The sequence below is a fragment of the Scleropages formosus genome, chromosome 15, assembly GCF_900964775.1.
Source record: "Scleropages formosus chromosome 15, fSclFor1.1, whole genome shotgun sequence".
In the NCBI taxonomy this organism is placed as follows: Eukaryota; Metazoa; Chordata; class Actinopteri; order Osteoglossiformes; family Osteoglossidae; genus Scleropages; species Scleropages formosus.
In genome coordinates this window covers 13,250,782-13,276,139 of record NC_041820.1, presented here as the reverse complement: position 1 = coordinate 13,276,139, position 25,358 = coordinate 13,250,782, and the positions used below count along the sequence as shown (strand labels likewise).

Below are 25,358 nucleotides of genomic sequence, written 5' to 3'. Positions count from 1 at the left end.
AAATTACCCAGTTGTGTAAATAACTGCAGGTAGCTTAACAATGTATGTTAGCTTGTAGGAAAGCATCAAATAACTGAACAAACTGATTTTTTTACACTTGCACCGAAACGAGTTTCTATAGGATTAAAATAGGCCAGCTCTGTCCTAGGGCTCCAACTGTTACGTGCATTTCTTCAGACGTGCCAGTTTGTGATAGAGCGTGTATCCGTGCAGGCGGACAACCAGTTGTGGAAGTGCTTGTAAGTGCACTTGTCTCTTTGCCACGCATAAATCTGTAATGATCTGCAAAAGTCCACCTCAGTTCCAGAAGGGAACCCAGGAACGCGTTGCAGAAATATCAGCTTGTCGGGATGCCTTGAATACCACACCGAGGAGCCTCTGCCATTTAAAGACACAAAGGAGATGAGATGGACAGCAGAGGTAGACACCACCTGCCAAGGTTCAGCTAATCGCTCAGTTCCAAATGCGACTGAGTATGCCTGTCCGATGCGAACCCTGGCACAAAGTCGAACAACATCGACCCAAAACTATGAAAAGCGCACAACCTTACGACCACGCCGGTGGTGAAACTATTTAAAGCACAGCTCTCCTGATGGACGACTCACATATGCTGGAGGTAGAGGGCTTCGTCAGATATCCCAAGGATCTGAGCAACGAGTCCAGTGAGGGGACAGCTGCCCAGATCCATCAGACAAGTATTCTCGGAATGCCAGAATGTTCCCAAAGATGCTGCCCATCAAGGGTGGGGGTACAGCATCACAAGACAACTGTAGCAAGGGAGTCACTCTTCTATGACTTCTGACTGAGAGGTAGCAGTCTGTCAATGAAAGCTGTTCATGTTCGTATGTGCATGTTGACGTTCGCAAATATTTGCTAACAAATCCTGTTTTTAAGGGCTGTTCTGGTACAGTTGCTAAGCCTGTGGTATCCATATGTGTTGGGGAATGGACAGGTGGGTGTTTGCTTTAGCTGCAGGTTTATGACAGTAGCTTACAGTTGTCTCAAGCAGTGGCCAACAGACAGATTTTTCGCTAACCTCTGGTGTTGTCAAGTTCCTGGTCACACCACTGTGCAAGGGCACATCGGAGAATGAGAATAAGGAGGAGTAAAATAAAAGAACACCTGCTGTCCTTTCTGCAGGTGTGTTTTCTACTCAACCCATTCGTTGAACGCAATAGAAATTAGATGCATAGTGTTCATATCCTAGGTTCTATTATTTTTTTTACCATGTGACATGGTTGGGAAAAAAGGGGAAGCGTGGTCAACTCACTGGTGAGCTCACTTTATGCAGTTCTGTGTGGGATGGTTGAGACAGTCATTAAAGTGTTTGCCACTTGTTGTGTCTGTAGATAATGGAAGTTATTGCTGTCAGTGGCGGAATGACTATTTTAAAATTAAATTACAGAAAAATGTCTTTTTTTTACTGTCAATATCATTAATTTGATCCCAATTGTCACGGAATTTCCCCAGGGCGGGAGCGTCGGACCCAAGTGGGTAGCACAGGAAGGGCTTTCAGGGGCAATCCAGGAAACATGGTCAAAAAAGAGGCAAAGAGTCACCAATGCGCGAACGAAGGTCAAAGGGAGAATCCGAGAGACGTAATCCAAAGACAGGCAAGGAGTCGTGGTAAACCAGGAAGTCGTGGGGATATGGGAGAGGGGTCGGGGAAACGAGGAGGAGGATGAGGATGTGGGCGAGGGCTCAGGGAAGTCGGGAAAGCAAAGGCAAGGTACGCAGATGAGTAACAACGCTGAACAAGGTTCCGCGTCTGTGTGTGCTCGGTGTCTCCCTTTCATGCACCCGTCCCTTGATCAACCACAGGTGCTCCTCGTTGTGCCGAGGGGGGCGTGACACCAATAAAATTCTGTTGTCCATATGTCAGCTGCTGTTCTCTGCCTTAGTGTTTCCTTATTCAAGTCGAAAAAATTTCTTGAACAGTTTTACTTTTGGAGAAAAACTCAGATAAATCATTTAGCACAATACATGAGCATAAAGACCTTGGCCTCACCTGCTCAGTTAAACTTGTTCAGAGTTATGATGTTATTACTGTCACCCACCTCACAAGACAGTGAACCAGAGAATATAGACAATGAACCAAGAAGGATGCAACCCAAAGGCTCCCGGCCCCTCTCCTTTCTATTCACTCTGCTCCCTCCCCTCTGCTGTATCCAAGCCCACCTTCTCACCTGCGAGGGCTTTTATGCGGGATCGTTCGAAGCGCCGGGCCGAGCTGTGGTCATTGTCCAGCTCCTCATCAGAGAGTTCAAAGCGCGTGTTGATGCGGCTGTACTGCTGCGTAATCTCCACGTTGTCATATTCCGCGGTGGAGGTCATGGCTGCAGCTTGGCTCAGGCCTCAGGCAGCGAAGAGGCGGCGGCAAATGGAGCAGAGCCTACACACAGGGGTTTGAAACTGCAATGAAAGCATACGAATCACCTGATCAATCACGGCACTAATGGAAACATCATTAACCTTTCACACATCCCCTTTTACTTAAAAGAACAGCTGCTTTCTCCTTAGACCTGGAGATGTACAGTAGCAGCAAAAAGTGCACTTGCTGGAAACATGTCAGTATGCCTTCCCAGCTCTTCTGCAGTATGACCCAGAGATGTAGGACACTTCTAAGTTCCTTTGCTCTGACTCTTCTGTCCAGTCTGTCCAACACAGGCACTGCCCAGGTTGCCCATTTTAATTTATTTAACTTTTACTTAATTCTACATAGGATCTGAAGGGATAAGACGAAGGCAGTGACAAGAGCAGTTGCACTGAGAAAAGTAAGCGCAGGCTTCAACGGCTGCAAAGACTGCAATCCTTCACGTCTCCGCCCCCGTTTCATTCAAACTTCAGACTTGCGTTACCTACTGAACATGCAAGGAGTGACAGCGAATGCAGTGAAATGTTACTGAAAAAGCACTGAATCCATAATGAAGCCATGATCAGACACGACCTTACAAAACTTACTTCAGAGTCCCTGTCCTCCGCATGAAATGTCTCCCATTGCCAATTCCAACGCTGGGAACGCTCAACGCGGCGTCGCCATTCCGAGAGCCGTATCAGTCCGAAACACGGGCCTCCTGCTCTGTCTTATCGCCTATCTGCAGGGCCTGGGTAACCCCTTTGCGCAGCAGAGTGTTTCCAGTGCTGCTCATGCTGCTCAAGAACTCCCTTTCTCTTATGAATGTCACATATGGCGCAACTCTCAAGTTCATCTGCAGAAAGTGTTACCTTTCAGTTGAAGGTGTGGAAAATAGGCTCACAAGCTGAAACTGTATGTATCAGAGTTGGCACTGTATGCATCACAGCCACATTTACACAATTTACACAACTATAACTGGATGTTTAACGCCAGACTTTGGATGTAAACACCAAACTGTTTCAAGCCCCTACTCAGACAAAAATACCTATGAATTAATTCAGAGAACTCAGGGCAGTCTTGCAATCTGTGTCTATGGTTTCAACAGTTCCTGCTGTAGTACCCTTCAGCAAGGTATTTACCCTAAATTACCCCAGCAACCATATTCTGCTAAACAAATACGTGAATCCTTGTAAAAGTAGCATATCTAAAATTGTAAGTCACCTTGGACAAAGGCATCAACTATTTTATGGTTAATAATCACTGGACTGAAGATCACGGTTCCTTTCTTGCAGCTTTCTTCCACTGAGCTCTTTTCTCAGGCAGTAGTGCGGAATACACCCAGAAGAGCTCAGATTTTGTGTGAAACGCAAGGCCATTCTCAGCTCACAGACCCAACACTCATCTCATAACATCACACACTGCATCCATGTGTCCATTTCCATTTCCACGCACATAATTTCTGCTTTGTTTACGAGGTGTTTCAATGCAGCTGGAGGTAGCACCATCACACAACTGCTGTTCTGCTTCTTATCTATACCTTTGTGACATCTGGAGTTGGAAGAAACAGAAGATAGAAAAAAAAAAGGTGCTAAGCTGAAGACGCCCTTGGTACACACACCGCATGAAGCGCCACTGGTTCCCCCTCGGTATCTACCCAGCTCAGGGGGAGGTGTTATCGGAGACGGACCCTCTCTCCCTGGCTCCACCCGCCATCAGGAATCCCCTTATCAGCACACTTATGCACACTGGACACCCACATAACAGTCTCTCTCTCTCTCTCTCTCACACACAAACACATTCAAAAAAGGACAAGCTAATACACCACACACAGAGCATACACTGCCCCAACACACACTCACACATGCATAGAAAACCAACCTATCAGCTCTGAATTTGGTTGTGAGGACACAGTTGAAATAGTTTACCATTCCATTTTTGGTCAAAATAAATATTCTACCACAGCCAAACTACCATAAGTAGAAGTGAGGATGTAATACAAAGCAGGCCTTGGCCCTGAGTCAGCTGTCTTGGCTCCATTAATATTCTTCAGTGTAAACAATAGTGCAAAGTGAAAAAGGAATGGAAGTACATTTGCAGGTAAACAAACAAAAGGGCTGCACCATGGTTACTAAAAAACACAACCAAAGCTATGTCTTTGCATCTCAACATGAGATTTTTCAGATCCTGAGAAACATTTTTTGCTATGCTCCACATAAGCACTTAAAGTCTTAATATGCCACCACATACTGGAACTGCACGAAGCCAGACACAAATTAGTGTGCTGTGCTTACATGCTTCCATGGACAAAGCTTATTATTCCTTCACACATTTTTCCAGAACGACTGGCACGGCCATTGCGGCAATGATATAGCGACTGCATAGCAATAACAATACAAGAGTGTGGCAGCAGCACCACCCTTATCACAGTAAGTCAGAATACAAGTCTTAAAATGACATTACCCTACGAGGAACATATCTTGTATAGGGAAACACGGGCAGTGCACTAAAGACTTTTCAGGACTACAAAAAATAAGTACAGATCTTTCTTGCAATACAAGTGCAAAGCCAATAGCTGCAAATAAACACTGATGGTTTTTTACCTTGCTATCAACAAACATTACACTATGCGAAGCGTTGGAGTGTTCAAAGTGGAGCACATCGATGAGATCTGCTGAACACGTTGAACATCAAGCTGTTCACGTCTCTCAGAAAGCCTATGATTGTATCACAGCTGCAGAAATAAATTAGACACTTAAAATAACCTGAAGATCAACAGCCAGATTCCCTCCCACCCAGTTCTTTTGTGACCAAGCGGTGCCAAGATCATCCACTGTGCTCTCATCATGCGTCACGGAAACCTGAGGACAGTGTTTATTACAGAAATATTTGATTATTCACCTCATTCCAAGGACTTCAATATAACTTTTAGGCTCTGCAACATTTCTCAACTTTTTTGCCATCCAGGGACCATACTTCTAATTATGTGAACAATTAACCATCCATCATAAAACCTGATACTGGCTGAAAATGTGATGTAAGCTGTATTTTAACTAAAGTTAACACATAGCCTACATTAATATATACACACATACCTTGCTAGCGGTCTGCAAATCACAAGGTCATTTGCTGAGTGTGATGTGGCATTCCACTTAAAATGAAACCATAAAATTATGTTTTCAATAGTTAATTAGTTTATAACATTAGTATACTTTTGTCAGGGGGCGCGGTGGGTTGGACCACAGTCCTGCTTTCCGGTGGGTCTGGGGTTCGAGTCCCGCTTGGGGTGCCTTGCGATGGACTGGCATCCCACCCTGGGTGTGTCCCCTCCCCCTCCAGCCTTACGCCCTGTGTTACCGGGTAGGCTCCGGTTCCCCGCGACCCTGTATGGGACAAGCGGTTCTGAAAGTGTGTGTGTGTGTGTGGGGTATACTTTTGGTCTAAATACATATACTGTACAGTAAAGTCAATGTAATGTAATTTGGCTGTAATGTTCAGTTTACAGTACTGCACATGTTGGAAAACTCTAATACCAGCAAAAAAAGACCCTTTATATCACATGTCATTTGTGTTGCTAAAACCATTAACAGGTGAGTATAATAAAATGTAGTAATTACACAAATGATAAAAATGTTATTGATGCTGACAAGCTACAGCAGAAACATATGAGAAAATTTCATCAAAAACATTAATGGCACAGAGGGGGATGCGGTGGTGCAGTGGGTTGGACCGGGTCCTGCTCTCTGGTGGGTCTGGGGTTCGAGTCCCGCTTGGGGTGCCTTGCAATGGACTGGCGTCCCGTCCTGGGTGTGTCCCCTCCCCCTCCAGCCTTCTGCCCTGAGTTGCCGGGTTAGGCTCCGCGACCCCGTATGGGACAAGCGGTTCAGAAAGTGTGTGTGAGTGCATTAATGGTACAGCAATAAAGTTTCAATTTTACTATCATGCCAGCAGATGGATGGATTATTGTTAGTACTCAGAATATGTAGGTATAGGTCATACCAGAGTGTTTGTACCACTTCTCTCATACCAGGGTGTGTGTACCACTTCTTGCCTGAGCTGGCTGCTCACAGTCCAGTCTTCACATTGCCGCCAGAAGGAGAGGGAGAAATTTCAGCCAGGCGCAGTCCAGCACCACGGCCTGCGCTCAGCGTGTGTTACTGTAACTGACACAGATGGCTTGTCTGCAGACACCCGGGGACAGTCCTTCTGGACAGTAGACAGATGATGACTGTCTAACAGGAAGCGATGTCCAGTCACTGCGGAGGACGCTACAAGCACGCAGGTATCACCTACTCGAACGATGAGCCTCGGTGCAGAGAGCGGTATGGAACAAACTAGGTTTGCTTGAGACTTTCACGTCTGCAGCTATGTCTCCTTCTCTTAATGCAATGCATAAATTGTACTTTCGCCGAGATGTACGTCGCTTTGGACAACAGCGTAAGCGGTCATTCCCGATAGAAAGGTCTACTTCAGAATCATAATTATGATGAGAATACATTTAAAAGGCTGCTCAATCATTCAGCTTATACAGTAGTATGTATCTTTACAGCCTGCACCTGCAGCAGAACTAACTTTCGACGGAAAACAAACGCACGTTAACATCACGCTTTCTTCCTTTAAGGACAGGACTACAACATGATTAGTAAAACAACGCCAATTTAAATATTCAGCTATGAGAAATAACAACAGTTTTCTAAGAGTTTTTTTCATCATTAACTAAGAAGCTACACGATGTGCACGTAACGTTAAACTTTAACTTAAAGTGCACCTGATAAAACTTCTGGAAACATCTGTTGACCAGTGCATTTCTACTGGGGCAAAGAAATATATGAATTATAAATGCGGTAAAGGACTTTTTTTTTAATTTAGCAGCGTAACTTTCTGTCTATAAGGGTGATTTTTAAAAGCGTCGTGGCGTGAAGCGCGGGACATATAATTCGGGACACAAATGTGGCGGTTTTCAGGAGAACAGGCAGGTTCACTCCCCGGTTGGACTTTGGTGTTTACACACACACACACACACACACACACACACACACACACAAGTCACGTGCCGTTGGAAAATATGTAAAAGTGTGTAACTGCAGCTCAGGTGAGGCAACACTACAGGCCACGCGACTCTAGACTAAACCGCACGCTCGCGCCGCTCGTGAGGCGCTGCGCGCGCGCGCGCGCCACACCTTCTCTGAAGTTCGCTGCAGAATTTGAACTATTATTATTTAAAAAAGGCGGGATTATCTACACCGCGGTCCGCGAGCGTATTAAAATATCGTGTTAGGGTTAAAAAAAAAAATTCACATAAATGGCACAAACAGATCAAGCCTGTATCATCGTATCGCGTCGTTTCTAAACATGAGCATGATATTGTTACTGGAATACAACGTGATAAAGTTTATCATAAACGTTACTTTGAACGGTACATGGACTAAAAAAAAGACCGCCACTATGAGTTTTCTTACGCTAAACTTTAAACGTCCTTCGCACAATTTACTGTCCTTATTATGCTGTGTAATCAACAGGTAGTTGAGGCGATTTGGAATGAAGTGCAGGACCACAGCGAAGTGTTTTCTAATACATTATTACATACCGGCGTCGCAAATTGTCACGCTTAGCAACACGAAGTCATATTTAACATAAAAATTGAAACAAAAACCACTAAGTACAAAGCATTTCTAACTATTTCACTTTTTTTTATTACAGCTAATCTTTCCGAATATTTAAAAAGTAGGCTATCTGATTCTGAACGGTTCGAAAGAGATACTAGATAGTACTACTAGTACCAATATATATTAATAAAACTTTTTTGTACATTACAACTTACCAGAATTAAGGAATAGGACTCCTTCAAGGTCCTAAAATATCTACTGCTTTCGCAAAATTCCCTTTGCTTAATCTCCTCGATTTAGAGCAATTTTAAGCAAACTGACCGAGCAGTTATTATAATAATTCCATGGTGACCCGCGCGGTCCTGGTACGGTCAGCGCACCAGGGGCTGGGAGTGAGCGCGCGGAGGGGTGGGTCTGCACGTCGAGGGAGGGAGAGAGAGATAGAGGGACGGCGCTGGGGGGGGGGGGGGGGGGCTCGTTCCACCCAGCCGGCGCGTTAAAAATAAAGCGGTGTATATAGAGGCAGAGCGGGGCCAGGCGGGGCCCTGGGTGTGTAGCGCGCATTCCTGCCGGGAAGCCGTGACTTTAAATGGCAGGAGCACTTGGTGACTCGCCCCCACCCCCAGTCACCTCCTTATTCTTTATACTCTGTCTGATCAGGGTGGAAGAAGAGGAGTCAGTCCGATTATAGTGAGTCTTAAAAAGTGAAGGAATTATTAATTTTATCTTATGCTTTTTAAAACACAAGTTGAAGTATATATGCTGGGCTCTCTCTAAAACCCAAACGTGGACGCATTGCTGCCCTTTCCCCTCAACTCTGCCCATCATTGTGCCCTGGAGGAAGTTTCCACGGCGCAGGCGCACAGCAGGCCTCTCCGAAGTGTATCACAGTACACACACACACACATTTTCAGAACCGCTAGTCCCATACAGGGTCACGGGGAACCGGAGCCTACCCGGTAACACAGGGCGTAAGGCCGGAGGGGGAGGAGACATACCCAGGACGGGACGCCAGTCCGTCGCAAGGCACCCCAAGCGGGACTCGAACCCCAGACCCACCGGAGAGCAGGACTGCGGTCCAACCCACTGCGCCACCGCACCCCCCATCACAGTACATTATTACTATTTTATGTTCATAATAAGCAGTTGGGTTGCATTATTATATGTACTATTACAATTGTATATGGTTTAACAGTGCAGATAAATTACAGATTATATAATGTAAAAAAGAAACGTACCATTACAGCAGGAAAACCTTACATTTAATTCAATGAACTGATATCTGTTCTGTCCTTTGGGACTTGCAAAATGCCACAGATCCTCGAGAACACATAACTCCACAGATGATGATGACGTTTATAATTATTACACACACACACACACAATTTTCTGAACCGCTTGTCCCATACGGGGTCACGGGGAACCGGAGCCTAACCCGGCAACTCAGGTTTTATTACAAACACACTTGTAATTCCTTGACGCTACCTCCAGAGGGCGGAAAAGGGTCATTTATTCATATTATGAACGAACGTCACAGGCTCTTCCTCCTAACAACACAACTCATAAAATTCACTAAGTCTCACCTCTGAGTCACAATAAATAAAAGCTCTCGATGTACCTTGATTCATTAGTAGGTAGATTCTAAAAAATCCCTGCATATAGCTAATAATTCTGATTTTTTTTTTTTTTTTCCCCATTTATTCACTTAGCAGACACTTTTCTCCAAAGCAACTTACAATGGATACTATGTAGTTCTACCAGCCCACACACCTTATTCACCAAGGTGACTTACACTGCTAGATACACTACTTACAATGGGTCGCTCATCCATACATCAGTAAAATACACTCTCTCTGTGACACTCACACACTATGGGTGAACCTGAACAGCATGTCTTTGGACTGGGGGAGGAAACCAGAGCACCCAAAGGAAACCCACACAGACAACATACAAACCTCCACACAGATTGAGCGGGGATCAAACCCACATTCGTTCACACCACCCAGGTGCTGTGAGACAGCAGCACTACTCACTGTGCCACCATGTCACCCACAGCACAGTGGCTTTTTATTTCACCATATCAAAATTAATGTGAAACTACTGAAAAAAAAATATTTTGTCTCTACAAACTCATATTTAGCCATGACTGATAACTTAGTTATCCCAGCAATGGCAAGGTGTAACTACAATCCATCTACTACTATATATTATATATACACACACACACACACACACACACACACACACATACTGTCTGAACCACTTGTCCCATACAGGGTCACGGGGAGCTGGAGCCTAACCTGGCAACACAGGGCATAAGGCCGGAGTGGGAGGGGACACACCCAGGACAGGACGCCAGCCCGTCGCAGGGCACCCCAAGCGAGACTCGAACCCCAGACCCACCAGAGAGCCGGTCTAACCCACTGCGCCACCCTTTACATATATATATATATAAAAATAAAAAAAAAAAAACATTTTATATATATAAAAAAATGTTATGTAATAACAACCTTTATCAGTGGTCTCACTGAACTAACAGTGTAATATTCATCTAATATCAGACGGGGAAAAAATCTAATATGTGAGGTCATTAATGGGGAGTGCAGTGGCGCAGTGGGTTGGCCCGGGTCCTGCTCGCTGGTGGGCCTGAGGTTCAAGTCCCACTTGGGGTGTCTTGTGATGGTCCTGTCCTGGGTGTGTCTCCTCCCCATCCAGCCTTACACCCTGTGTTGCTGGGTTAGGCTCCAGCTCCCCGATATGGGACAAGTGGTTCAGACTGTGTGTGAGTGTGTGAGAGGTCATTAGTGTTTCAAAGCCTGCACAAATAAAGAAAAACAGGTTTGTCCATTAGTGTACATTATTATAGTATTCATCTATATTTTCCCTTGTTTAAATTGCAGCAAGCGTACGAAATTACACAAAGACCAGCTTCAATATAAATGTAAAATGTATTTAGGAAAATAATAAATGATCATAAATACACTTAGTAAAAAAAATTAGAAAATTTAAAATTTAGCTAAAAACATTTGGAAAACAGTATTCAGTGTCAAAACAAAACATAGTGTAGTAAAAAGATAAAGCATAAATAAGATAAATTATTTGCATTTGATATTATCAACATTAATTCACAAACAGTGATAATAATAAAATATATATATTAAAAAAATATTTTATAAAATAAATTCTGTACATACTTCCTCACGTTGTGACTGCCTTAACTTTCCCTCTCTGGGGAAAAGGAGTTCTGTCCATTTCATAACCATCACCACAGTTTTCAAATTCAGTTTGAAACAGTGCCATAAAAAATGTTGCTGAAAAGGAGCAGGGCATCTGTAACACTTTCTATTCTTCAACACATGCATTGTTAAATATGGTATGTGTAGTACTTTGTTTTACATGTTCAGGCACGCGCTATGGACACAGACAGAAAAATTAGCAGGTGTACACAGAAAGCCCGTAAGACAGAAATACCTGTCTCTATGACATAGCTTATCATCATAGACAAAGACAGGAGTAATTAATTCCTAAATCAGAAACAAATGTAAAATCTAGCACCAAGTTTGCAGTTAAAAAAGGGAGTTCCACAAACAATTTACTATTTCTCACTGTTTCAACCAGAACCTTTAAAAGAAATTAACATTCACTGGAAACTGCCAAAACTAATGACTAATCAGCAACTCGACAAGCAGAGATCAAACGTAATTAAAATACATACCAAATATTAATTAATGCATGTGAGCATGCACAAAACATAAAAACATATGTGCCTGGGTGTAGTGAGAGTCAACTTCAAGTTTTAGTATAATAGTAAAATATCTAGCATGATTTAAAGCCTGAGGACACTTCTATTCAGTTTATTATCTTAAGCCGCTCGGTTGGATTACATATGTTTATTAAGGTAACATTCTAATTTAACAAAAAATACTGGAGAGTAATACATACAGTTCTGCGAATCCAAAATTAATCTGTTTTACAAGTCCAATGGAGTTGGTTTGATGAGGGACAATGGCTCCAGTACAGTACAAAGGCAAGTCTGGGTCCAAGAGTCACACTAAAAGTCCTCTTCTAGTACCAACCTGTCAGTCTTTGGCTTGAGGTGGTTTAGCTGGTTTAGTACTCTAGCCATCTTACACAAGCACACCAAACTTTTGCGATTATTCTTCAGATAAAAAGCTTCAAAACCTACATGGCAAATTGTATCAAAATAATATCAGTGCTCTCAATGATCAAAAATCAAGTCAAAAAGATAAAAAAAAAAAAAAAAAAAAAAGTGCAAAGACCAGCAATGATTCAAATTCATAGAAATCTTTGTGCAAATGCTTTATGTGGGATGTTGGCCTTGGGTCAGAGAGAGAAGAATGCATCCAGCTCAGCAATGACTGCCGCCTGCTTCCTCGCAACGGAGCTTAGGAGTCTCTGAGGGAGGGCTGGTGTCCCGAGGTCCACCTGCAAAGGAAACAAGGGAGTAAAAATGTGTAAAGGTAAGCATCTCAGATTGATAACTGGACTTTACACATCTCCAAAGGTGAGTCTGAGGGACAACTGGAGTATCCGTGAGCTCCTTTAAATGTCAGAAGAGGGTAAAGGAGCAAAGCATAGCATCACATGTTAGAGAAAAAATGGAGGTATAAAAACATAAAATGTAGATGGAAACAGGAATATATGGTCTCTAAGTTAGAGGCACAAAGTTAATGTACAAGGAGATCAAATGGACACAGAAACCTAAAAAATGCAGGCACAGAAAATGGTCTCTGCTTGGATGCAGAACAAACTGGAGTCAGATGGACCTTGAAGGATGAAGGACAGTTTAAAATATATATATAATGAGGTAAACTAGGTGAATCAGTGCAACAACTCTCACCTGTAGCAGGTAAACCACTCTGATGATCTCTCTGCCCCCTTGGTAGCCTGGCTGTAGGAGCCAGGCACTGGGCAGCAGCTCCCCCCGCACGGCATTCGCATTGGGTGGTGGGAGGGACTCCTCATTCACAGAGCGCAGAGCCAGCACCCACTCCCCTTCCTGCAGAAAAGAGGAAGAAGGAGCCTGAGAGTCGCACATCACCATTTGTTATGCCAACATTCTTCAAAGTGCTATTACAGTAGAAAAGGTTGTGGGCTGACAGAGCCAAGATAACCTGTTTGGACTCTGCGCTGATGCAGCAGAAGTCGCGCGGCTGACTTAGACGGCAGGTCGAGCAGTCTGTTAGAAGGTAGACTGGGGTTGGGACACAATAAAAGAGACGTCAAACAGGAAGGGTCAGAAAAATGTGGTTTTATCCGGTTCCTGTCCAGTTATGTCTACTTGTTAGAGCTAACCGAGCTGGGTGCTGCTATCCAGTGGGCGAGTCCAGGTGGTGTGGACACAGTGGTGGTACAGGTGGGTCTTGGAGTGATCTCGAATCATGCACCACAGGCTGGGCAAGGGTCTTTCCAGCTCTGCAGCCCCCAAGAAGCTGTATCTGCCGAGACTGGAAGAGGACTTGTAGAAGGCCTGCACTCCTCGCTCTGTCCCCTGGTGTCTGCAAAGACCAACAGTTATCACATATCTCAGCCTGGAAGGACCTAGTGGGGAAGATGTTTAAATAATTCAGACACATTTACAATGATATTGTGGGTCAGAAATGACAATGGTACCTCCAACCACCTGAAGACCTTCCAACCAGCAAATTCTGCAGATCTCCATCAGCAGCAGAGCGTATCTAAACACAGGTATGAGAGAACACAGAGCATTGTTCTCAGTCACAAGCTATTACCATATCCACCAATGACAAAGACAACTTAGCCATGAGCTACAATTTTAACTAATCTTTTCACAGCAAGTAAGAATAAAATTTAAATTTACTTAAAGCATGAAGAAAAGTAATGTGTTGTTTAACTGAGAAACAATCACTGGTTCACCTAGGCTTGTTCCCCAAGCATGGTGACATTTACCTCACTGATGGCAGAGGAGACAGCGCTGGCAGCGATATCCTGAAAATATGTGGATACAGAGGGTGCTGAGCTGAGAGATAAAGTGCGTTTCCATCCAGGTGGGCTGGATGAAGGGGGCAGCTGGGGGTCGAGCTCCACCCGCACATCTGTATGCTCCACCCGTACATCTATAATGCAATTAAAATGGGTACTTGTACAGCACTGGGAAGCATACTGAACTGTGGTTAAGAATCTGGAGTCCCAAGATGGGCCTTCCAATTGTACCCCTGAACAATTCAATTAACATATCATGTTAGCATATTATTTAAACAAAGTACACCTGAGACAGATACAAGTGGTGGACAGAACATTATGAAGGCAATCTACACAAATAATCTCCAAGACTCAACGGCAACTCAAGAGCACTTAGTAACAAGCACAACAAAATTTGAAAATGGTTGCAACATGGGTCACCTTGAGCAGACAGCCATGGGCGGTGGCTCCCCACATTCTGTGAGGCAGGTACCGGAGGGACACTGCTGATCACGACTGCATCCTTTGTCTTATCAGACACCTGGCAGCAGAATGGATGGATGAAGGTGAAACATACGTTAAGTCTCAAAAGAAGGACTTTTTTAAAAAAGAAGAGCTAAAAATTCCTTCAGAAGCCTCACAAAAAGCAAATGCCTGGAGAAACCTGCTTACAGAGCTGATACAGAAGAGTGAACTAGTGGAGCCCAGTTCTTTAAGGACCATACCTGCAGAGTCTGTGAAAGTCTGTTGGCTTCCTTCAGAAGGACAGTGTTGCTGCTGTTGTAACCAGAGGTAGGTCCAGAAGACAGGCTGAGGCTTGACCCAGTGCAGAGAGTGCTGTTGCTAGCACGTGTCCGGAACCGCAAGTCATCCTGACCCAGCAAGTATAAGAGCAAGGGGCGAATAAGCAAGAGAAACATGCAAACAACTGCTGGAAGCTGGAAAGAATTACAGGCCCCCTGTGTGACCCTGCACTGACCTTGAGGAATTGAGAAAGGGCCTGCTGCTGGAGTCGCCTCTTCTCCTGCTCAGCCCTCTCGCGGAGCCTGTCACGTGCACGGGCTATCTCCATCCTGGCCTCCTCGCGAGCGCGTCCATAGTCCTGCAGCAGGAGCTCGATCTCTGAGGGACACGCTCCCTCCTGCTTTGAGGGGGGAGTGGTGCTAAGGCACAACAAGTAATTTCATAAAGTTAATGGTAAATATTGATGATATTTAAAATGTTAAGTTATTAATGAGACACCAATGTTTTTAACTTCCTACAGTTCCAGGGAATAAATTATAGGCCATTGTATACGTGGTATAATCAATACATTCCAAGAATGGCCATCATGTGGCGCTGCTGTGGAAGCAAGCCATTGGCACATGTGGCACATGGGAGCTTCACATGGCAGCTAGTCTTAGAACTTACTGACTGTACTGCATACTTAGTTCTGCAAATTAACGGACACCGTGCAGAACAGCTAAGCAAGCAATAAGCATGATGCATACTAAAGATATTATAGAGTGTCAGAAACAAGCTTCTGGGTCTGGATCATGTGATTTTAGAAACACTACTAGAGTATTTATCAGATACAGTTCTTCAACTAATCTAAGTGTTATACCTGGTGCTGGTCACCACAGCCTGGGGGAGCTTCTGCAAGTACTCCCTTTGTTGGCTGGGTAGCTCAGTAGCTGTTACAGGGGACTTTTGGCTCTGTCCAGTGGAAACAGAATGCTTGCTGGGGCTGAGGCTCCGTGCTCTTCGACATGTTCGAAGTCGTTCCTCTCTCTTCTGACGCAAACCCTCAATGCTCTTCCTGTGTCTGGGGTAGGATACACACACACACACACACACACACACACACACACACACACACACACACACACACACACATTGTCTGAACCGCTAATCCCATACAGGGTCACGGGGAGCCAGAGCCTAACCCGGCAACACAGGGCATAAGGCTGGAGGAGGAGGGGACACACCCGGGACGGGACGCCAGTCCGTCACAAGGCACCCCAAGCGGGACTTGAACCCCAGACCCACCAGAGAGCAGGACCCAGTCCAACCCACCGCACCCCCCCATGGGTAGGATATATACAACCACTTATTGAAGACCCGTGGTTTAATACACACAAATTGTCTTATACATAAGGTGTATTTCAAGTGTGGTCATAAACCAATAATTTTGTCCATTTTTTTATTTAGTGGCTAGTATATAAAAGGAAGTCCTACCTTTCATAGAGCTCCTGTTTTTTTGAGACGACAAAGGGTTCTTCAATGGAGTCAGATTTCAGCAGCTTCAAAAGTGTATCTGTTTCCCCCAAACCATAGTGGAGCTTGGCCTCTGCCAGTTCCACAGTTAGCTGGTGAGGGTTCAGGTCTAGCCGAACAGCTGCCATCACCTTCTCTCGCTCTTGACGTAATCTTTCAATCTCCCTCAACCGGTCATCACTTAATGCTTTGAACTCAGCCTTACAACTCTCTGAGATGGCAGCACCTGTGTGGCTTTTCTTTGTTTTCTGCTTGGCAGGGACTCTCATTGCTGACTGGAACTGTTCCAGACTCCTGCTTTCACTTGATTGGGATTGGCAGCTGACACCTGACCAGTTAGTGAATTTGTTGTGCATCGGTAGATCTTCAGGAACTTTGCAATGTTCCTTTTGGATGCTATCTACAAAGGGATTAATGTTGATGAGGATGTCTGTATTACATTCACTGGGTGCCACTGACATGGCATCATCTTCATGAAGCTGAATAGTGCCCTCACTAATATCAAAAGATTCAGAACCATTCCAGCACTCTTCTCCATCATTTGACTCTCTGTGGTAATTTCCCAGATTATGGCTGTTAGGTTTGTACATTTCTTGTGAGTTTCTTGTGACAGACTCTTCCTGTCTGCAATAAAAAAGTTGACTCTCATTTGGGTGCCAAGATATCAACGAAGAACTTTGAGTTGGAGCATTAGTTCGGATGTAATTTCGTTGTAATTTTCTGATAGTAGACTCTTCCGATGTACAGTCAAAAAGCAGACTCTCATTTGGGTAACTGGATATAGATGTGCAGGACTGAACAGTGATTCTTTCTCTGGGACACGAATAAGACTTTTGATAATTTCGCAAATCATTATCCCTACAAGGCACATTGTTCTCACTGTATTCCTTTGACTCTTTTGAAAAAGGATTACCAAAACTATGCAGATTACTAAAATCACTGACATTTTCAAGGGAAATACTACTAACGGATATAAAGCTTGTTAAATCACAAGGCTTTCCAGACTGTCCTGTGCACTCAGATCTTTTTTGTGACCTCTTTGTTTTCACAGATGGGAATTTTGGTTGTTCTTGTTCTACTAATCTCAGAGCTCCAGGAGAAAGACTCTTCCTTAGTTCCTCCACAGGTTCTTGAAATTCAGTTTTTGGGTAATTCACAAGACACTGAGTAGACTTACTCTTGACTATCTGAGCACCAAGCCCAGCTTCTACAGTTAGAATGGGCGATGATGCACGGTCAGTAAAACAAACTTCTTTTGAAGAACAGTTTAAATTATTATGTTTCTTGGAGGTCTGACTTTTCGGTCTGCTATTGATGCTAGCTGTACCAAGGCTTGATGAGACCTGCTCAGGTGTGTAGTCAGCTGGGAAAACAGAGCTTACATCGGTGTTTAAATGGGTTTGATTCTGAGAAATCATATCTAATGATGGAGATGAGGTCCGAAATTTGGAAGATACAGCCTCTGCGATCAAGTAAGATTTATCAACACTGCTCCCTATATGTAGATCGGGCATACTCTGTATCTTCTCAGATGCTTTTTTGTTCAAGGTAATGCTTTCCTTTTCTTGAGAAACACCAAGCACATCTGAGCCAATAACTCTGACAATCACATTAACTTCATGATGTCTTGATTTTCCTTCCATCAATGGTGCTTTGTTATCATCCTCTCCATTTACTGAAATTGAATTCACATCTGTTTGAATTGCAACATCCACTGCTGTTTGAGTTGATGAGTCTCTGTTGCTGTATCGACCAGAAGGCATTTGCATCACTTTATCTTCTGCAGAATGATCTGTATCTTTGGCTCCCATATACTGTATGTTCCCCAGAAGATCAGATGTATTATGGATTAATTGGGAGAGATGAAGAGACATATTGTGAAGGCTTGCCCATGTAGAAGGCACTCTGCTGCTCTCAGGACCTACACAAGTCTTTTGTATCCGAGTACTGCTCCTCTTGCGGCGTCTTCTCATTTTCTGCATGCCCTCCAATGTGGTAGTCTGGGTGGACTGATTACAAGTCAAATTAGAGTGGTCTCGATATCCAGTGTCTAAAGACTCCTGTTCAGAAGAGCAAACCACCATTACCTCATCATCTGACATCTGAGATGAGTCATTGTCCCCATCTCCATAGGTGTCACTGCAGTAAGAATTACATCTCCCCAGTCTGATTTGATTATCAGAAGAGGTGGGGCATTCAGCCTCTGATGAGCCCTGCTCCTTGTAACCTTCAACACTGCTTAAAGTGTTGGAAAGTCTTTTGTTGTTAGCAAAAGTACTGAGATGGGAATGAAAGAGTGAATTCTCTATACTTAGGCCATTATCCACACTACAGCACCTGATTACTCGATTCATACTAACATCCACTGCAGGATTTTTTGAAGAGATGTCAGTGGCACTTCCAAAAACTTGGTGCTTATTCTTTCCTTGGTTTGGCTTTTGAATCTCTTGCCAAGGGAGAGCAAAAGGATTAATATCACTAGAGGCAAAATGTATTGCTGTATCCTTTTTATAAGTCTGGATCTCTTTCTTCAAGAGTCCTTTTTTTGGAAGTTTTGAAGCTTTTTTGAGGTTCTGTGGTGCATTATCACTTTTGGCCATGATTGTCCTTTTTTCCAAATTGGTTGTTGTTGGAGTGAAAAATTTGCTATAATCCCTCTGCAACTGGTTTTCTGCATCTCTTGCATTAACACAATTACCTTTTTTCAGAGTGTATAAATTGACAGCCATTTGCGTTCCAGTTTCTCTGCAATGTTTTAAGGATTTATCATCTTTCAGTAATGGTCTGTGAAATGGTGAACAGATTGAATCTGGGGCTTTCTTACTTCTAACTGCTTTATTGTGTCTGCTTTGCTTTTGAGGTACAGACTTGCATTGTGTTAATAAGGACCTGTTTGGATGCACCTTACACATGCCTTTTTCTTCTGGGGATGAGTAAACAGAAGACTCAGTGGATGAATTAAGTGTTACTTTTGCATTTATTCTTTTTAATCTCTTTGCCTTTTCCTTTTGAAAATTTGCGTGTGCATTGTCGGTATACTGGTGCCTGATGTAATCAGATTTTAAGGACTCTTTGTCTCCCAAACTACAACCTGTGGATTCAACCAATGAATCATGACTATATGAAAATGATGAAACAGCATTGGCCTTCACCACATCTAAAAATTTTTCTGAGATTACTTCAGAATTGCTTGCCTGCTTATTTACAGCCCTTTCTTGAAATGTTTCTACTGTGCTTTTAGTTTTTGTGCAGTTAGTCTCAAAAAATTCATTTTCTGTTTGCTCCATTACATAGCTATGGGTGTCTTTGTTGAGAGTTAAGGAATTACTATTTTTGTTGTACCCTTCTTCTTCAAGGTACTTTTCATTAACTCCATCCATACTACTGCATTGAGAACATGATTTCATAATTTCACTACTGATGGCTAAACTTTGTGTCACAAATTCTGTTTTATCCAAGAGTTCCTTGCAAGGAATGATTTCTGTTTTGTCTCTGTAATGAAAATTAAGCACATCACTATCAAGAGGCCAGGCGTCAGGTGAGCTTAAATATTCTACAGACATATTTTTTAAAGAATCTTCACACGGCAACTTTGCATGCTGAGAATCCAATCTGCACACTGTGTTGTTTTCTCTGTTTGTGTCTTCTGACTCTCTGTTGGTTGAGAAATCCTGACCGGTGTTTGCAGAACTCACCGCTGGTTCAGCTATTTCAACTAATTCAGACAAAGTCTTTATCTGAGGTGGCCTTTCTGTATTTGGCTCCAAAACCTTTTTATACAGCCCAGCCCAGCTAGGCATGCAGACATCAAGGTAATCATCAGTACCAGCACCATCTGAAAAACTGGGGCTTATTTTGTACAGGAGTTGTGTCAACACTGCACTACTGTCTTCAGCATCAGGAAGACTATTTCTTTCAACTTCCTTTGTTTCAGGAATTGGACATGCTTCATCGGAGGTGAAAACACTTCTCTGACAATTTGCTTCTGTTTGCATTTCAGGCTTGTTGAGGAGTCCTTTCCTTGCCAAATTACAACACTGGCAACCTTCAAAATGACTTTGTGAGGAGTGCGCACTACGTACATCATTCATACACATTGCCATGGAGATGGCCTCATAGTTAAATACTCTTTCTGTCAACAATTCTGTTCCAGTTTGGTGGTCTGCTATAAGATCACTGCTCTCCTTTTGATTCTGCCAGAAGTTTGTTGCAGGTTCCTCATTTTTCGCAGTGTTGCTTTGATTTGACTCTAATTCTGACTGTAGTTTATTTGTGACAACCACCTCATTGGATTGAGGTTCTTCTGTTTTTGTTATAGACGAATTAATACCTTTCTCTTTAAATATGTTCCCAATGTGCACATAGTTGATTTTTTCGTTAGACAGCACGTCTAAATCTTTCTCTTGACTGCTGTGGTCAGCATTGCCTGAAGCAGCATTCTTCTTTGGGATATGTGATACTACAGTTTTCAGATCTCTTTGGTCCTGAAACTGGGATGGTAATGACCTCATAAGGAGATCTCGTTTCTCAACACTTGCTGCATCACCTCTGGGAAAATCCCCTTCAAAGACTTCCGACAAGTGTGAATGTACTGGAGAAACTGGACAGTCAGTCAACTCTGTAGGAGTAACTGAAGGCATGTTTAAATGTCCATAGACATTGTTTACATCTTGGGTTTGAAAAGAATTCCTTACGATTAAAGGGGCTGTTGCTTGGTTTCTAGCAAAGAAATGTTTTTCCACACCACAAAGGCTGATTGGTTCCTTTTCCTTTGACATGGTTTTATTCTTGTGCAAGTTCAAGTCACAAGTCTTTGCTTCTCGTTTATCATTATTTCTGGTTTCCACAAACTCATTCAAGTTCACACTTAAGTGTTCTTGAACTACCTCAGAAATCTTCTGATCAACTGAACTAAGGGTAGTGTCTCCTGAGTTGTCTTTTCCACAGTATCCAAAGAACCTACTCTTTCCCCTTTGCATAACCGATGCTGGATGTAAAGCCACTTGATCTATGTTGATAGAATGAGTTCCATCGTAATTGCTCAGTGAGATATCTACACTCTCCATAGGTATGCATGAGTTGCAACTTTTGAAGTAATTTTTCACAACCGATGGATTTTTAGTAGCTTGCTTAAAGTCTGGAAAGTCTTCATGACTTTGTTGACATTTGTTAACCTTTCTGAATTCAGAGACTGAAACATTTCTTCTTGGAAGTGTTTGCATGAAGATATGCTGTTCTAAATTTTCACTGGAATTATGAGTGGGTGTATCTTTACACTCATTCCAAGCAACAGGTCTTAATTCAGAGCTACAGTTTTTCACCTCATTTTCTAGATCACTCAGTAGTGTTGCTGAGAAAAATGCATTTTCTTTAGTGGTGTTGAAAGCATCTAGGTTGCATTTCCTTGTATCTTTGAAACTGTAGACACTGTAGGGTAGACTAGGATTGGGAACACATGAAGGGGCACTTTGATTAATATCTTGTTCAGAGGACTGAACCTCTACTTCAGGCCTATATGTCTGTTCTAGATCTATTTTCACCCTTGCATCTTCCTTATCTGCATGTAAATCATGTTCAGGTTTGTGTGGGTCCTTGTCCACAGTATTTTTTACAACATTATCAATATCTTGATTATCATTCAGATCTTTTTCCTGATTCACTGGAACACAAAATACATTGACATTCTGAACTTTGGTCTCAATCAAACCATCCAGCCTCTGACATTCATTTGCATTTTGGATACTATGTATTGTCTGAATTGTTCTCCATCTTTCACCCTGAGATTTTTCACCTTTTTGGGAACAAACATGCAGGATCTTATCCTCCTTTGAATTTTCAGAAGTGGTGTTATTATTCGTGTAGTTGCACTGATTCAAGACTACAATTTCTGATCTTTCTGTTAAGTTCTCTTCACAGCAGTCCAGTCCATTCAAAGTGTTAAGTTTTGGTAGAAGGTCTTTATCACACTGTTTAGAAGAAAATGAAAGTATAGTAACAGCATCACTTTTTTCAGCATCAGTATCCAAGGTCTTCCTATCACAAATGGACACTGCTAGCGGCTGAAATCCAACCATATTACCACCACCAATCTGACTGCCTTCGTGTGACTTGCTTGCTTCTGCATTACTTCCACATTTTATAGGTTTTGCTTCAGCGCTAGGGTACACGTCTTTGCAAAGAGAGTCTGAAGTACTGTTCCTACTTAAAATGGTATGATCAACACATTCAAGAACTGAAGGACTGAACCGCAGTGTGTCAGGGATTTGGAGTAACACAGAGTCTGGTCCAAAATTGTTGGTTTTGTTAAGGAAAGTGACATCTTTAAATTTTTGTTGGTAAGTATCAGAGGATGAATTTTCCATTTTATTACCTTCTGTTTGTCTTTGTTTTTCACATGTTTCCAAAATCACAGTATCTTCTACTTTTATGGCTACTATTTCAGGATCTAAGCATCCCTCAAAATCGTTGTTGTAATTCACAGACTCTTGCTTAATCATTACATTAGCTGATGGATGAATATTCTGAATCTTTTGAATGTATGAATCTTCAAACATTCCAGATATCTGAGAATTATCTGCACTCTTCTCAGAATCCAAGGATTCCTGCTGCATTACTGTTGCGTTTTCTTTGTCTGTGCAGTCACTGGTAGAAAAGGGTTGGCTGTCCGATCTGAAAAAGCTTCTTGAGAAGTCCAGGCTGCTTTGACAACTGATACCACACAATGGACTGGATTGTCCCACTTCTCCCTCATGGGTCCTTGGACTGTCTGAAGTTTCAGTGGAAGACCAGGCATCTGTGATCATAAGTGAATACTTTCCTTCTCTGAATAAAGATTGTTCAGATGCCATAGAATCAGCTGTGCCTTTTTCATCACTGTCATCCACAGTATTTACATCATATTTTACCATGGTTACTGGCTCCGGAAAAACAGTAGATGGCTCCGTTGATAGGGAATTGCCTTTTTCTTTTTTTGCAGTGCTTTCCATCTGCAGAGTCATGACTTCATAACTGGAATGGACATTTGTGCTACTTAAGCCTACGTTATCAACATCTACATTCCAGCGCTCTGATGAGTGAGCAACCTGCAGTGTCTCAGAGTTTTGTAAAGGCACAGGTGAACAGTCTAGTGGGAAGTTGTGGTGTTTGCATATTAAGGAAGGAGAATCTGCATGCTTATACAGATTAGTACCACAGGAGGAACTTATAGGTTCACTGCCTTGTTTTCTTATGGAGCATGCCTTTTTTTCCAAAGTTTCTTCTACTGCTATCATGACAGAGGATTCAATATTTGAGCTTCCCTGAAAGTTGCTGATTTCAGAACTCACAGAATCTTGTTGAATTGCTGTATTTCTTAATGTAGAAATCTTCTCATCTCCCAACATTCCAACCAGCAAATGATCAGAGTTGTCAGAATTGCAGAGTTCTTGCATTACTGTAATATTTTCACCATCCATACAGTCACTGACACAAATGGGTTTGTTCCCATCACTGTTCAGCCTATCAGATAGGTCCACTCTGCATTGAAGATTATTGCCATTGTACTTTGGTCTGGATTTTATCTGCTGTATAGCAGCCATTGGGTCTTCACAGACCCTTGGATTGTTTGTGTTATTAGTAGAGGACCAGGGATGTGTGAGCACATGTAAACTTTCTGGTTCTTTAGCACAGGTAAACAGATGAGGATCACAACCAGCCACAGACCAGCCATCTGCTAATTCTTCAGATGTTTTTGACTCTGGACCTCTGTGTTCAGAGCCCATTACTTGTTGGTTCACTACTTCTGTTCTTGATTCTGCTTTACCTCCATGTTTGGGCTTGGGACTGCTATGGAGTCTCCAGTATGCTTCTGCTGGCATTTCATCAGATGCGGATGACCCAGTGGAAGAAAGGTTTACACTCTTCTTCTCCACAGTTGAGCCACTGTCTGTCTTGACATGAGTATAGGACAGACTAGATAATGTCTGCTTGAACTTTTTGGGCTTTACTGTAATTTTACTGCTTCCCTCAATCACCAGAGAATCTTTGGATATTTGGCTGTCCACACTCTCTGGCTCACTCTTGCTCTCATCTCCACTCTGTTCAAAGTCTGCCTGCCTCAGTTGCTCTGTCAAAGCAGTAGCATAAGCAGAGGAGAGGGAATCCAAAGAATATGAGCTGTCACAGTCAGAGGAACCCTCTTTATCCTCCAACTTTGTCTTTTCCAACCATCCAGGGAAAGATGGCTGCCCCTTTGTCTGTAAAACTACTTTGGTCAAAGCCTCTTCACTATGCCAACGCCTTTTCCCAACCCTTTTAGACAAAGCCACCTGCTCCAAGTTCTCACAGGAAAAAGCCACTTTTACTTTGGACTTTTCAGTCTTCTTTACTTCCAACTGGATGTTTCTTTCTGATTCTTTATTACCGCTAAATTGACCTGCAGTGTTGTTTATGGATTTGGTGACTCTAGCAGCAACAAATCTTGATGGTGGCTTTCGAAACAGCTTTGACAGTGCATTCCGGATCCCAGGCCCAGCTGACTGAGCGAACACTTTGCGTATTCTCTCCAGACCCTTGCTGCCCTGCGAAAATGACTTAGATATTTTGGGTGGAAAGTGTGAAGTGTTGGATTTGCTAACTGCTAGCAAAGTCTTCTTGGGTCCATTTCTGGGAGGTTCTAAAGAGTCTGTCTGTGGTCGTTGTTCTTGACTGCTTTCGATTAATCTGCTTTTCGTTCTCTCTCTCATTCCACTGCTTGTGGAAGCAGAATGTGGTATGGCTGCCCTCAGGTTTTCCAAAGAGTTAGTCCTAGTTGCACACCTCAGCTCACTGCCTGAGGGCAAGGTGTTAGCACGGTTTCTCATTTTCCTTGATGGGAGGAATTCATCAGAAACCCATTTTTGAGATCCTACACCTCTCCAAAGGGAGGAGGAAAGCTCCAGAGACTTGTTTCTTCTCAGAAAATGACTGGAGGAAAAAAGTCCGTATGATACGTTACAATAAAACTTAACTAGTTCAATGGCATGGATTGCAAAACACAGAAATTTTGCATAGTATATGTTTTTGGCACTTTCCCCAAAATTCTATAGTTTCTTTAGTATGTACTGCAGTTCAAATCAAATAACGTCAGTCAATGGTGTGCAGTCTGAAACACAAGGTATTTCAGTAAAATGCTCAGATTCCTTACAGATATAAAAAGATACTGCAGATATAACAGTAGATTA

General features: G+C 42.9%; 2 protein-coding genes across 4 annotated transcripts in view; both read right to left on the bottom strand.

Annotated features, from left to right (window-relative positions):
- Positions 1 to 8,374, bottom strand: part of sptb (spectrin, beta, erythrocytic) — a 33,379-nt gene extending 25,005 nt beyond the window's left edge. The window contains exons 1-2 of one of the 2 annotated variants that reach the window (XM_018727747.2): positions 8,175 to 8,374; positions 2,187 to 2,412 (exon numbers count right to left, since the gene is read on the bottom strand). In XM_018727747.2, coding sequence (XP_018583263.1) covers positions 2,187 to 2,334 — 148 coding nt within the window. In that variant the 5' untranslated portion in view covers positions 2,335 to 2,412; positions 8,175 to 8,374. The remainder of the gene's footprint in view (positions 1 to 2,186; positions 2,413 to 8,174) is intronic. The other variant, XM_018727748.2, reaches the window with a different exon arrangement.
- Positions 8,375 to 11,004: 2,630 nt separating this feature from the next.
- Positions 11,005 to 25,358, bottom strand: part of stard9 (StAR-related lipid transfer (START) domain containing 9) — a 36,572-nt gene continuing 22,218 nt past the window's right edge. For both annotated transcript variants that reach the window (XM_029258771.1, XM_029258772.1), the window contains exons 22-32: positions 16,120 to 25,101; positions 15,506 to 15,706; positions 14,882 to 15,065; positions 14,628 to 14,774; positions 14,344 to 14,443; positions 13,891 to 14,057; positions 13,594 to 13,658; positions 13,276 to 13,478; positions 13,095 to 13,174; positions 12,821 to 12,979; positions 11,005 to 12,405 (exon numbers count right to left, since the gene is read on the bottom strand). In XM_029258771.1, coding sequence (XP_029114604.1) covers positions 12,304 to 12,405; positions 12,821 to 12,979; positions 13,095 to 13,174; positions 13,276 to 13,478; positions 13,594 to 13,658; positions 13,891 to 14,057; positions 14,344 to 14,443; positions 14,628 to 14,774; positions 14,882 to 15,065; positions 15,506 to 15,706; positions 16,120 to 25,101 — 10,390 coding nt within the window. In that variant the 3' untranslated portion in view covers positions 11,005 to 12,303. The remainder of the gene's footprint in view (positions 12,406 to 12,820; positions 12,980 to 13,094; positions 13,175 to 13,275; positions 13,479 to 13,593; positions 13,659 to 13,890; positions 14,058 to 14,343; positions 14,444 to 14,627; positions 14,775 to 14,881; positions 15,066 to 15,505; positions 15,707 to 16,119; positions 25,102 to 25,358) is intronic.